This window comes from Mustela lutreola, chromosome 2 (genome assembly GCF_030435805.1).
Source record: "Mustela lutreola isolate mMusLut2 chromosome 2, mMusLut2.pri, whole genome shotgun sequence".
Classification (NCBI taxonomy): domain Eukaryota; kingdom Metazoa; phylum Chordata; class Mammalia; order Carnivora; family Mustelidae; genus Mustela; species Mustela lutreola.
In genome coordinates this window covers 34,357,703-34,371,365 of record NC_081291.1, presented here as the reverse complement: position 1 = coordinate 34,371,365, position 13,663 = coordinate 34,357,703, and the positions used below count along the sequence as shown (strand labels likewise).

Sequence of the window (13,663 nt, the reverse complement as noted above, 5' to 3'; positions counted from 1 at the left end):
AGGAACTGGTGTCCCTTCAGGATAGCATGGCCATCGTACAACAATGGAAACAGGCAGCATTTTCCAAACTGCACAGAGCAAAGGAAATGTGTCCAAAGAATGAGCAAAGTAAATAGCAGCTGGTTTCTTGTAAACAAAACATGAGAAAATATGCACTGAAGGGCTGGAGTAATTTTTCTATATTAAGATAATTTTACTAAATTGTTCTTTCTGAAAATGTTTGTTTATTTAAGAGATGATGAAAAACTGCAGGCTGAAATCCTTATTTGAGAAGTAATAATTTTAGGTTCTCATAGACTGAACCATCACTCATTCTTCATAGAATATCTCCACAGTATAGTTATAATAATGTAAATGCAACCAAGGGACTCATTTTATAATCCTCTGTGATTAAAGGGGGTATTTCATTTTCATTTGTTTAATATTCCCATTAAAAAGAATGTCCCATTACACATCTACTGAAAGCCTGGACAATAAAACAATGGAAAAATTCCAAAACCAAACCGATTTTTTTTTCTTTTCCCATGAAGCTAACATTATGGAATTTTAACAGATGTTCTGTTTGGTCATAGTTAATAAAATGAATTATGTAGGATTAAAACAGGGTTCAATATGTTTGCTTTGGAGTTTAAGCGAAAAACAATTTCACATTCAAAGTTTGGAAAGATATTTATAATCACCTTTTTCCTTTTCAGTGGAATTACTCAGATGTGGAAAATAAGTAAATTATTATAACAATTAATACTTTTCTGATGAAATCAGGCTTATAACAACAATTTTTTTCAAGGTTTAAGAATAATGAAATCTTGGAAAACCATATACTCTTTGTCATTTCATCAGCTATCTAAAGCAAAGGTCTCATATGCAGTGGATCAAAAGGCTGAGCCACCACCCTGCCTAATTCCTGGTCCCCTCAGAACAGCCTCAGCACTCTGAAGGGGTCAAGATGTCCAGCAGCATCTGATTAAAAATTAATCAGACTTAAAGAATGGAAAAACCAACAAATATATTTTTTTAAGATTTTATTTATTTATTTGAGAGACAGAGATCACAAGTAGGCAGAGAGGCAGGCAGAGAGAGAGGAGGAAGCAGGCTCCCCGCTGAGCAGAGAGCCCGATGCGGGGCTCAATCCCAGGACCCTGGGATCATGACCTGAGCTGAAGGCAGAGGCTTTAACCCACTGAGCCACCCAGGCGCCCCCCAACAAATATTTCTTGAGTGCTAATTTCGTGGACGGCATTATGCTACAGCCTGTGCATGCTACAGAGAGGCAACAATCTAATAGCTCTTTCCAAGGCAAATTCATAGGCATAACTGTATGTAGCCCAAAAGAACTGAAAGGTAAGGACAAACCACAAGAGAAAGAAGGGAATCAAAGAAAACAATTTTACATAAACATACACAGATACACAGCAGCGACACCAGGAGAAAAAAAGCCTTTCTTATCAGCTAGCACTGTTTTTCTCTTTTTACAGTAATGAAAGCAGACAAAGGCCAAAGGACCTTAAATAAGTAACAGAAGTTCTAGCTATAGTTGCTTCAAAACATCTTTCCATGGAAAACATTCAACTGTTGCAATCTCAGTGAGAAAGCCTTCCTCTACCTGGGAAATAAATTCCAGTAAATTACCAATGTGACCCAAAAGAGAATAATCAAAAAACTGTTCCTACATATTTATGTTAGTAATTCTGACCAACTCAAACACCAATTAGGGCAACTTTACATTATCATAACCAGTTTGTTGTTTTTCCTACAGAAGTAGCCCGTGAATATGAAATCAGCCACAGGTTACAATTTGTTGACTGAATACAAAATTCCTCTCTACAAGACATTTGGATAAAACGCTCTCCAATCGCAGCCGAGGAGATTTACAAGTAATACCAACAGCTGGCCTCTAACTAAAACACGATTGTTACTCATCATCACGAAATGGCATTCGGATGTGTGAATACAGACACATCAAGGTGTGTGGCTGGTCAGGGACCTCACAACCTAGAATCGGGTTTCTTCGTCTGAGTCCCCTGGCAGACCCTATTGCTGTTAACACCTCTTTCCTAAGACTGCTGGGAGATTTCACTGAGAACAGTCTATGTGAGGTTTCTAGCGCAGATGGGCCAATGTGGGCTCAGAGAAGTTAAGCAACTTGCTGAGAGCAGAGAGCTGGCTTGGGGCAGAGGTGCCTTTCACACTTAGGTGTTATTTCCTGTCGAAAGCCCTTCAAGTTACTAAGCATACAAAATGCACCCCCGTGTGACGGGCTCTGGAGAAAGCCCTTCACATGGATCTCTCCATCTCATTCACACAGGGACTTAAACATAATCTAAACAATTGGTTCACAGTAAAGGAGATAAAGCAGATCTTGGATATATGCTCATACACTCAGGCTCAGATTTACAGCTATGGTGAGATTAGCTTTCTGCTCTCAGATTGCTGGTACCGTTGGTAAGGCAGAGCGGAGGAGCTCCCGCACTCCCCGCCCAAGTGTCCACTGCTGTTTCCGTGCAGCGCAATGCGGCCACAGGCATCAAAATTATGAATGCCGGGGCGCCTGGGTGGCTCAGTGGGTTAAGCCGCTGCCTTTGGCTCAGGTCATGATCTCAGGGTCCTGGGATCGAGTCCCGCATCGGGCTCTCTGCTCAGCGGGGAGTCTGCTTCCTCCTCTCTCTCTCTGCCTGCCTCTCTGCCTACTTGTAATCTCTGTCAAATAAATAAATAAAATCTTTAAAAAAAAAAATTATGAATGCCACACACTGACACCAAGCTCTGTGAGACTGAGCCAAGCTCAATCTCGCTCTGTGTGTTTAACCCAGTATCTGCGGCCATGTGTGGAATGACACAAGAACGAGAACACGCTCTGCAGCATGTGCGCAGTGTCGAGCAGCGAGGAGCCGGCTCAGTGACCAGCGGCTCGTGTGCACCATGGATCTTTATTGAGTGACCAAAAAATCACCTCCAAAATATGCTGGCTAAAGAAACAAACAAGCGGCGAAACACCTAAGACAGGGTGTCTCTGCTAAGACACAGTTGAGATTACAGAACATCAAGAGTTTGAGGGGCAAACAACAGAGCTGGGGTAGACGCTGAAGGGCAATCCTGAGGCTTGATTCCTAAAGGTCCCCATTTCCAGCCACTGCATTAGGGGGAACGCTACTGTCTCAGACAGACAAGAAGTAACCACATGAGAAAAGCTGCCTTTTCCACCTGAGAGTGAGCTTTGCCAGCAGTGGTGATTTGGGCGGGGCGCTAAAGGGACGGATCTAGGGCTTCGATGAACTTACAGAACAGGCTGAGTGATGCGTTTGGCCTGCCTGATTCTGACTGCGTGTGTCACAGTTTGTAGGGAGACCTGTTTTCACTGAAACCTGGGCGCACAACTGTGGGGAGAGGGGAGGTCATCCTCACCCGTCTCAGCGCTCTATAGTGGCGACTGTCACCTACCAAAGAGCACCCGGGAGTCATTCACGATCACGATGGCAATATGCTGCCTCTGAGGCAGCTCCAACCACCATCTTACCGTCAGATTTATGCACACAAGAGTCAAATGCCAGTAATTACCTCCCAGATTCTGGCGGACACGTGCCAGGCTCTTCCAAGGCCCTCTCCCATATGCGGGACTCCAGTACCCTGGTAGGCATCCAGCTCTGGGGAGAGGCCCAACCCCTCCTCCAAACAAACACCGCACCTGGCTGAGTGCCTCCCTGCAGCATCCTCACTTGGGAGAGAGGGAGAGGGAAATCACTCTTGCCTCTTCTGTGGGCATGAAAACGCCACTGCTAGGGAGCTCGGCGAGGTACGCAGGTGCTTTCACACCCTTGTGCTCTTGCTCGTGACGTTACCACTGCCTGCCTCCTAGACTGTTTCTGACCACCACTCCAAGAATCAGGTCAACAATTCATCCGCATTAATGCAACAAATACCAACTGAGTATATTCAAGCACTGCTTCCTCTATCATCTCAGCCACGTTTGGTCCTACAGATCACTGTGGCACCGTGACTTGTCTACTCCTAGTCGCTTCCCCTCAAGAATGTGAATCTTTGAGGAAAGAATCATTCTGCATGGTGCCCAACACACAGGAGGCACCCTTAAAATGACTGCTAAGTAGAATCTGTGGATAAAGTGCTATTTGCCAAGCTTCACTTATTCTTACTTCTTTTGAAACAACTTGCACTTCTCAGCTTTCCTTCTCTTTAGAAGTCCTTCTAATTCACATACAAGATCGTGAGGCTGCTCTCCACAGAACATTTAGGACAACGGATGCTCTGAAATCCGTCCAGCTAGGAAAGCAGCTGTGGTTTTGCTCCCCATTTCCATCCTACTACAGTAACACCACTCCAGCTCGGGGGCTGGCCGCATCTAATTTGGCCAAGATCATGAGACAAAGGAATACTGAAAGGGTGAGGTACAGAGTATAATCCGTTGACCTTGCTTACACTCCGTCCACAATCCACAGCAGCTACAATAATTGAAGTGAACATAAGGGGTAAGCACACGATCTCCACAAACATCAAATGCAGTAAAAAAAAAAAAAAAAAAAAAAGTGTTGGCATTCACAAAATCTAAAGAACACACACAATCTATCTTATAATGCACAGATTCAAACTTCAATCTCATTCTAATGGGTTACCGCTAGGGAGATAAAGCTTGTTTTAAAGAAAAAATTGTACACAGAATAACCATATAAGTTTCCTGGTGATTCTCACTATGGCTTCAATGTATTTTCTTATTGAAACAATCAAAGAAGCTCTTGGCAAAAAAAATTGGTATTGGTGTCAGAATAATATAAGAATTGAAACTATTTATAATGTAAGAATTCTGTTTAAAGCAGATGTATCACTTCTTATTTTTCTCATTTTGAAAAGAAGCTATGTTTCATTCAGTGATAATTCTTCTCTCGTTCTACCAGAGAATCTGTACAAAAGCAATACTTCAGCTAAAATCAGTTCTGAAGGATCTTTTATGAATACGTATAATGCAGAAGACCCCAATTAAATTTCCAACGAAGCAATGCCATTTTCAGTAAACAAAGTCATCTCAGTAGGGTCACACTATTTGCAAAAACTGTAGCCTAGAAATTAATTACTAGTATGACATATGTCAAAACAAATTTTTAAAAGACCAGAATGCAGTTGTAACCATGTGTTTTATCTGTTTGTATGCAAAACCAGTATTGCCTGGCATGTAAATATATTCATTTATTCAGCATCTCTCAGAAAAATAAAAAAGGTTCAGTGCCCCTCTGGTTTGCTGTTCCCCAGTGAAATCTGAGTAAATCACACGTTTAGTGAGTCAGAAAATAACTACAGAATGAAGATACAGTGTGGGTGATATTTTTGAGAGACAGAAGTCACCATCACACAAATAAACTAATTTTGAAACATTCAGTTTTCCTTCAAAGGAAGTTTTTCTAAGATCCACATCAACCACACCAGCCTACACTAAAGGCTGTTACCTTGTGGAAATCAAAACTTTAAATGACATGTAACAGTGCTGGTATTTCACAAAAAAGATTGCCATCTATAGTAAAAAAACAAACACACAAGAACTACCTGGGAATAAAATTAGGGATTTCAGACAATTTCAGTGTTCTGCTAATTACAGCAATATTTATTTAAATTAAAAACATTTTTATAAATGCAAATATTTTAGCACCCAGGAATCCAAGTAGAAAAAAGAATACAGAGCAAGGGTATGCAGATTCCCCTTTGTATTTTCTTTAATAGGAAATTAAGTCCTAATCCTTTTCACAACATATACATAAAGACACATACACACACACACACACACATATAAACCCATTCTACCCATTCATTAGATATATGTGTGTGTGTGTGTATGTGTGTGTGTGTATCAAATCAAATCACATTGTACACTTTAAATACCTTACAAGTTTAGTTGTCAATTATATCTCAATAAAGCTGAAAAAAAATCCTAGGATTTAAACTCTTAAAAAAAAAAATTATATCCCAAACCAGACAAAGACTGTCATAAATCTTGCATAAACCAACTTTTAAACTTCAAAATATTGTCCTCTATGTGAGGCAAAAATTAAGACGTACTTCCTATAGGAAGATCCTATAGGAAGATCCTGGTATCACTTTGATTTTTCCACTAACAGCAGAAGAAATATCCTGAATCCCGGACTTTCCTAGTAATCACAAGAAATGAGGTGGCTGCTGGGCACACATAGAGCGGCGAGCCACCCGCAGAGCCAGCACCCAGTCCCAACGGAATGCCCCAGCTCATCACGCCTTGTTATCGGGAAGACAAGAGTTGACCACACGACACAGACTTGTCTCCTCAAGCGCTTCTTTTCATCACTAAGTGTTCGTTAATTCAGTGTATTCTGGTGACTAACTTGGTATCTTACCCTTAGCAGTTGTTTCTTACTATTTCAGCCAAAGCAGACATTAGGCCACCCCAGCAACAACCATGCCACAGGCTGGGTGCCATTCGGACAGGGGAGACTGCTCTTTCAGCAAACCCATTCTGCCCATTCGTTAGATCTAAGAACCAGGATAAAACTAAACAGTATTTCAAAAAGTGATCATAATTTCTCTTAATTTTTTAAAGCAGTTTCTCTGAATAAATTTATTCAACAAAATATGTCATTCTTTTGCACTTCAATACTGAAAACTGAGTGAGTTACCTCTCTTAAAACTGTGCTTTTGTAGCCTCGATATAATCCTTGGACGCCCTGAAACAAACAAAAGGCCAACAGCTCAGAAAGCTAGAGCAGCAGAGAGTTCTGAATGACATTCTCTAGTCAGAATTTTACCTTTGTAACTTCTCTGAAGTCAGAGTTTTAAAACATTCACAATGACCACAGTTCTGTAAGAGGTTAACGATTATAAATTAAAGCATACAAGGCTCAGGTCAGCTCCCTTTAAAATAGGAATATCTCTAAAATAATCAAATGTACTACCTCAGTTGTTTTCAACATTTCTGCTTGAAAAATAATACTGAGATGTTTTAAATAAATACATTTCCAAAAGCAAAGGCATACATAATGCCAATCATCCCTTCACATAAAAACATAATTATATTTCATAGTTTCAATCAGAAGACATCAGAAATTCACTAATAATCCCTCCACAGTGATAAATATCTCTGGACAAACCATGACTTACTTAACTGTCCACATGATTCACAACAGGGTCCCTCGACTCGACTGGACTGATTTCATGATCCTATGATGATTAAATACTCAGTACCTCCTCACCAAAGTGACAAAGGGACCATTAAGAAGAATAACTTTTCTAAAACCTAGACTCAATGAAAATTTCCATGTGACTGAGTACTATTTGTTTGTTTTTTTAAAAAGGCTTCTGTAAAAATTACAAGAAAAGCAGCTCAATGGTCCCTTCCGACAGGGCCAGCAAGACTGACTTCTAACCCATAATGTAACATTAACAAGGAAAAAAATAACTTTAATATAAACTTTATGATGCTAGTCCCTATGTCCATTACTACACTTCTCTTCCATGGGTCCTCAAGTTCTGTAGTAACATTTTAATATATCTTTATTCACTTCACATTTTTACGATTTCATGTCTGATTCTGAAACTACTACAGGACAATTACAATGTAGGACACATACACAGTAGTGATACTTGGTATGTGTTATTCAGAAATTTGGGGGGAAATTTAAAATTAAAATTTGAAAACAAAGAAAAGGCAAAGAGAATCTTAGCATAAAAAAATACTGTGATCCAGCATTAAATTTAGCTTTATGGTCTCTTCTAAGACTCCTGGGATAAAAATCACAATGTTCCTAATAGCTACTATAAAATCTTTCTCAAAAAGGAAAAAAGTTTAAAAACACATCTCACCTCTGTATATAAGATGTTAGAGAAAATGTGAAACGTTCTTGAAGAAGCAGATACCTGTGCCCTCTGCTTAACAACTTCAGAAGGAACTCGTATCAGGCAGGCAACCTAAAATACATAATTTAATTACATCCTAAAAAAGAAGAAATTTCTATGAAAATTTTAAAAACTAGGGTTAAAAGGGGATAATGTACAGGTTCAGTGCAAGATGTCAAGGGTATTTTTTCAGCCTAAAAACCTTAGACCCTTAATGGACATGCATTATTTTGTCAGCCCAGAACCTCCCCTCCCTTGTTCTATATCAATCCTCACACCTCCTGCCATGTTGTTTCAAGCCCATCTCTCTATAACCCCCTCAAGGGCAAGAAACACATTTACGTGCTCTGAACCCCCAATGCCTAGAACAGCATCAAGTACTCACATGAAAATAGGCTCACATGAAAACTGAAAGAATAAGCCAAAAGGGCTTTTGCTCTATTGTCAGTAAGGCACACATCAATAGGGGCAAAGCTGCTCATCAGCTGGGTACATCTCATCTTCCATCTCCCCACCCACCCCAACCTCAACTAGCTCCCCACCTCAGCAACCTGACCCTCACCTGCCACCCCACTGACTACTGCACACAACAACTGAGGAGAAACTCCAGGTGCTCCTGGGCCCTGCTCTAGAATTCCAACTGACTAGAATCCTGGCTGGTCCATACTCAACACCTGACTGATCATCAGCCAATATTCTACTATTTTTTTTTTTAAAGGTTCATTGATTTACTTGGGGGGGTGTTGGGAGTGGCAGAGGGAGAGAGAGAATCCCAAGAAGATTTTGTGCTGAACGCAAAGCCCGACACAGGGCTCAATCCCACATGACCCAAGCTGAAAGAATGACCTGAGCTGAAATCAAGAGTCTACTGTTTAACCAACTGAGCCGCACAAGCTCTCCTCCAGAATTTTAAAAATATTTTTATCTTTGTACTGAACATTAGATTACCTACATATATAGTTACATAGACTTGAAAAAACAAACTGAGATTACAGGTAACATTTCTCCAACTTTTCCGCCTCCCGGCATTTCTAAATTCTCTAAAACCAATAGGTATTACAACTTGGTAACTTTCTTTAACATAATATCAAAAGGTAAATATATCTACTCTGGATCAAAGATCTTTTTTTTTTTAAGATTTTATTTATTTATTTGACAGAGATCACAAGTAGGCACAGAAGCAGGCAGAGAGGAGGAAGCAGGCTCCCTGCTGAGCAGAGAGCCCGATGTTGGGGCTCAATCCCAGGACCCTGGGATCATGACTGAACCGAAGGCAGAGGCTTTAACCCACTGAGCCACCCAGGCACCCCTGGACCAAAGATCTTAACTGAGGGAGAAAATAAAATGAAAGGGCTAATTTAAAATATTTTGGTGGGTGTGCCTGGGTGGCTCAGTCAGTTGAGCATCTACCTTCATGAAGCTCAGGTCATGATCTCGGGGCCCTGGGATGGAGCCCCAAACGGAGCTCCCCACTTCTCCCTCTTCCTCTGACCCTCCTCCAAATCATGTTTTCTCTAATAAAAAAAATCTTCCAAAATCATAAAATAAAATGTGCTTTTCAATACAATTCTACTTAATAGTCTTGACAAATATTTATTTTTAATTTAGAGATAACTGCATGTGCATGTGCGTGCGAACACACACACACACACACACACACTATACACCTTACCACTAAGGCCTGAAACTGGGTATAAATCATGTTACTCTTGTAAGTGTATAAACTTTTAAATCCATACTTATAAACCAGGACAGAAAATAAAGTTTATTAAAACTTACATGAATCTAAAAGGATAGCTCCCAACATCTAACATTCATTAAAGAAATGAAAATAAATAAAAAAGGAAAGAGTAAAAGAAAGAAAAAGGTTCACTAACTCCTTGTATTTTTCAATTCAAGAGGTCAAGAGTGAAGAATGACTCCAATATGTCAAGAAAATAGGAAATGTCTACTCGTGTAGCTTGGCATAAATATTTATGGAACTTCATGCTTCATAACCCCTCATGTTCTTACATTATGGTTTTATCTCTTAAAAATACAGAAGCAAAACAAAGGGGCGCCTGGGTGGCTCAGTGGGTTAAGCCACTGCCTTCGGCTCAGGTCATGATCTCAGGGTCCTGGGATCGAGTCCCGCATCGGGCTCTCTGCTCAGCAGGGAGCCTGCTTCTCTCTCTCTCTCTGCCTGCCTCTCCATCTACTTGTGATTTCTCTCTGTCAAATAAATAAATAAAATCTTTAAAAAAAAAAAAAAAAAAAAAAAAAAAAAAAAAAAAAAAAAAAAAAAAAAAAGAAGCAAAACAAAGACTTCGCAAAGGTTCTGGGATGAAAAGCAATCTCGCTAACTGAAGAGGTACAAAGCAGCCAGCACGGTCTCCCGACTTGCGCAGCATGGTGATTTCGAGAGAACAGAGGCCACTCTCTACTTCCTCCAGTAACTCTGCTGCCTTCGATTTGGTTTTCTATTAACTCTGATCTTTCTTGGATTTGAATGTGAGCCACAATAGGGTATTTCACTGCACAAGAACAAAAACATGTTACGGGACTATGATTCCAGGAAAGGAAATAATGCCATCTGCGGGTCTCTCAGTAAATCCATTCTTCAGAGCATTCTTTCCTCACAAATCTAGGGTTCAATACTGAATCCATGACACAGGAATGGTGGCATTTTCATTAAACCCAAGAGTCTTTTGTATGTCAAAGTTCTATCCATAGACAAAATGACTAAGGTTTTACATAAAGAAAATACATGTTCCCATCTTTTATCAACATTAAAATGCAATACTGGCTTCATTAGAATTAAACATACCAAAAACATGATAATTAGATTAAAAATCAGAATGAAGCTGCTATCAAGATTTTTCTTTCCCTGATATAAATAAAAACTTACCTGACATGTTTATTCATTTATTTTTGTAATGGAGAGCTGAATGTCTCCTTTTAGTATTTATTAAACACCAAGATCCAGAACTATCGGTCATAAGACTAAGTGTGTGAAAAGGAGAAAAACTACTATGAACTTCAGCTTCCCATTGGAAATGACAGCAGAGGAGAAAGAGAGAGAGATGCTGCTCAGTCTCTGGACCTTTCACTGCCATAGCCACTTTCCATGCCACACAGCTTACTGCCAGCTTGTCACACTATCACTTCTGACTTCTTAAAGATTTTATTTATTCATTCGAGGGAGGAAACACACACATAGCATGGGAGAAGCAGACACCCCACTGAGCAGGGAACCCAACATGGGGCTCAATCCTGGGACCCTGAGATCATGACGTGAGCTGAAGGCAGATGCTTAACCAATTGAGCCACCCAGGCACCCCTGTCCTCTCACTCTTGAAATGCTCTTCAAGGTCACTGGGCATCACCGATAGTGCTTTCCATTAACATTATATCCTTTCCCCAAATATGCCAGCACAGCTCACAATAACTGACCTGATTCTTATTTTTCTCGGGAAATCTAGTCAACAGTCTATTAATACGCCTCTGATAATTAGAAGCCAATTGTCAGCCTGTTTAAATACATACCAGTCTGAGATAGAAGTTATTGAAGATCAGAGTACTACTTGGGTTAGGAGGCAAGGGTGAAAGCCATATCTTTTGATTATCATCTCCAGAATTATTTCTCATCAAAGAGCTATCATATTTATATATACCTAATAAACTTAAAGTTGAAAAGCTTAGTATTGGCAAATTCTTCAAGTTCTGACATGCAAATCTATAGTAAGTGCAACAGAGAAACCTAAATAAGGTGAATACAGCCAAAATTTAATCACAAAGCAAAAGCTGCTTTTGACTTCGCAGAGTAAACTCCAGTGTGGCAAATTAATATGAGGGAGAGAAACCTCATGACACCCTGAAAATTTTTCAAGTGCATAATTTACTTACTTATTTTTTATTGCACATTCTTTGTGTAATTCTCAAAACCGTGGGAAGCAGGTTTCCAAATTAATATATATAGTATATCTATTCCATCATTTAAAACCAAAACCCCGTAACTGAACAGTTCATCTGTGTGTCAATTCTGCCATCTCCTGGTTACAAATGGAATCACAGCAGGTGATAAAATACCCTAACAGCAATTTCTAACTCCTAATTTACCATCTTTAGGGTTTAAATTTTATCCATGGATAGGGGAACATAATAAGTTCATCATACCTTTCTTACTTATAAGACTCTTTCCACTTACATAAATAGTCAGTAGGCATTAGGAAAAAAAAATTTAATTTTTGTAGCTATTAGTCTTCTCTTGTCTGATAAAACTACTGTCCTTGATTATCTCCATTCTGGACAGAAAGTTAATAGTTTTCTCAACAAAAATAATGACATCATCTTTTGAGGTTTTGTTTCTGAAGGCTGTTCATACAATTTTACACAAGACTTAAGCCTGAAATGGCTTTTTCAATTTTGTTCCTTTCCATAACAAAAATTAGCCATGATTTCACAGGAGGTGACAAAGGCCTCACAGACAGATGCACAGACTGTGACCCACATAAAATCTCACAGTGGAGGAAACTGGCATTTAATGCTAATAGTATTAGTTTCCTATTGCTGTTCTGACGAATTACCACACATTCAGAAACTTAAAATAACACAAATTTACTCTTAGAGTTGTGGAGGTCAGAATTCCAAAACAGGTCTTACTGAGCTAAAATTCAACCGCCAGCCAGGTGCTGTCCTTTCTGGAGGCTCCAAAGGAGCATCTATTTCCTCGTTTTTAGGGGCTACCTGCATTCTGTGGTTTGTGTCCCTTTCTCCCTTTTCAGGACGGAGTACAGTATCTTAAAACCTCTCTCCCCGACACTTTCGGCATTCCTCTTATAAGGACATTTATAATTACATTGGGCTCACCTAGATAATCCAGGAAGATCTTCCCAACCCAAGATCCTAAACTTTATCTGATCTGTGAAGTTCTTCTCACCATGCTTAGGTAGCATGTTCACAGGTTTTAGGGTCTAGGACATATTTAGGGGACCATTATTTTGTCTACCACAGTAATCAATGGCACACCTTAGAACTCTGACCTTTTCTTATTTTAAGAAACTCACAATGGGGCAGCTGGCTAGCTCGGTCCGTGCAGCAGACAACTCTTGATCTTGGGGGTATCAGTTTGAGCCATGTGTTGGGTGTAAAGATTACTTTAAAAAATCTTTTAAAAATAGGGGCACCTGGGTGGCTCAGTGGGTTAAAGCCTCTGCCTTCAGCTCTGGTCATGGTCACAGGGTCCTGGAATCAAGCCCCGCATTGGGCTCTCTACTCTGCAGGGAGCCTGCTTCCCACCCCCCACCCTGCCTGCCTCTCTGCCTACTTGTGATCTGTGTCAAATAAATAAATAAAAATCTTTAAAAAAAAAAAAAAAAAAAAACTTTTAAAAATAGAAGAAAAACCCTATAGTGATCAGAGTTCACAATATTACCCGAGTAATACACATCTCGTCTCTAGTTTTGCACCACTTCTGCTATTTTAAAAACACTCCATTGAAAGTAAAAGATGAAGGTGCTCCTGGAAGTACACAGAGAAGCAGCTCTCTAATTCCTCATTCTACAGTGATGTTTTACTGTCCACAGCAACTGGGAAACCTTCAATGAGTCACTGAAATTCTTTGTATTTTAATTTCTTCATCTTCTGAACTGATTTCCTCCCAAAACTATAAAACTTTCCAACTGTGCCAAATATTGTACTTTCCTTGGCATGGACTGGAACCAACGTTTACTGGACACTTTACAGATCAGATGCTAGGCCGCGTACTTTGTAAGTGATGTGTCACTTCATTCTTAGAAGAACTGTGCGTGGGGTAGTATTA

The 13,663-nt window shown here is 39.8% G+C and overlaps 1 protein-coding gene across 2 annotated transcripts in view; it reads right to left on the bottom strand.

The window, feature by feature from the left end:
• The window catches only part of SLC25A26 (solute carrier family 25 member 26), a 122,567-nt gene that overhangs the window by 80,610 nt on the left and 28,294 nt on the right, over positions 1-13,663 (bottom strand). The window contains exons 4-5 of one of the 2 annotated variants that reach the window (XM_059161458.1): positions 7,831-7,935; positions 6,648-6,695 (exon numbers count right to left, since the gene is read on the bottom strand). The exons of the other annotated variant lie outside the window; for it this stretch is intronic. Of the exons in view, the coding sequence (XP_059017441.1) occupies positions 6,648-6,695; positions 7,831-7,935 (153 nt within the window). The remainder of the gene's footprint in view (positions 1-6,647; positions 6,696-7,830; positions 7,936-13,663) is intronic. 2 annotated transcript variants of the gene reach the window in all.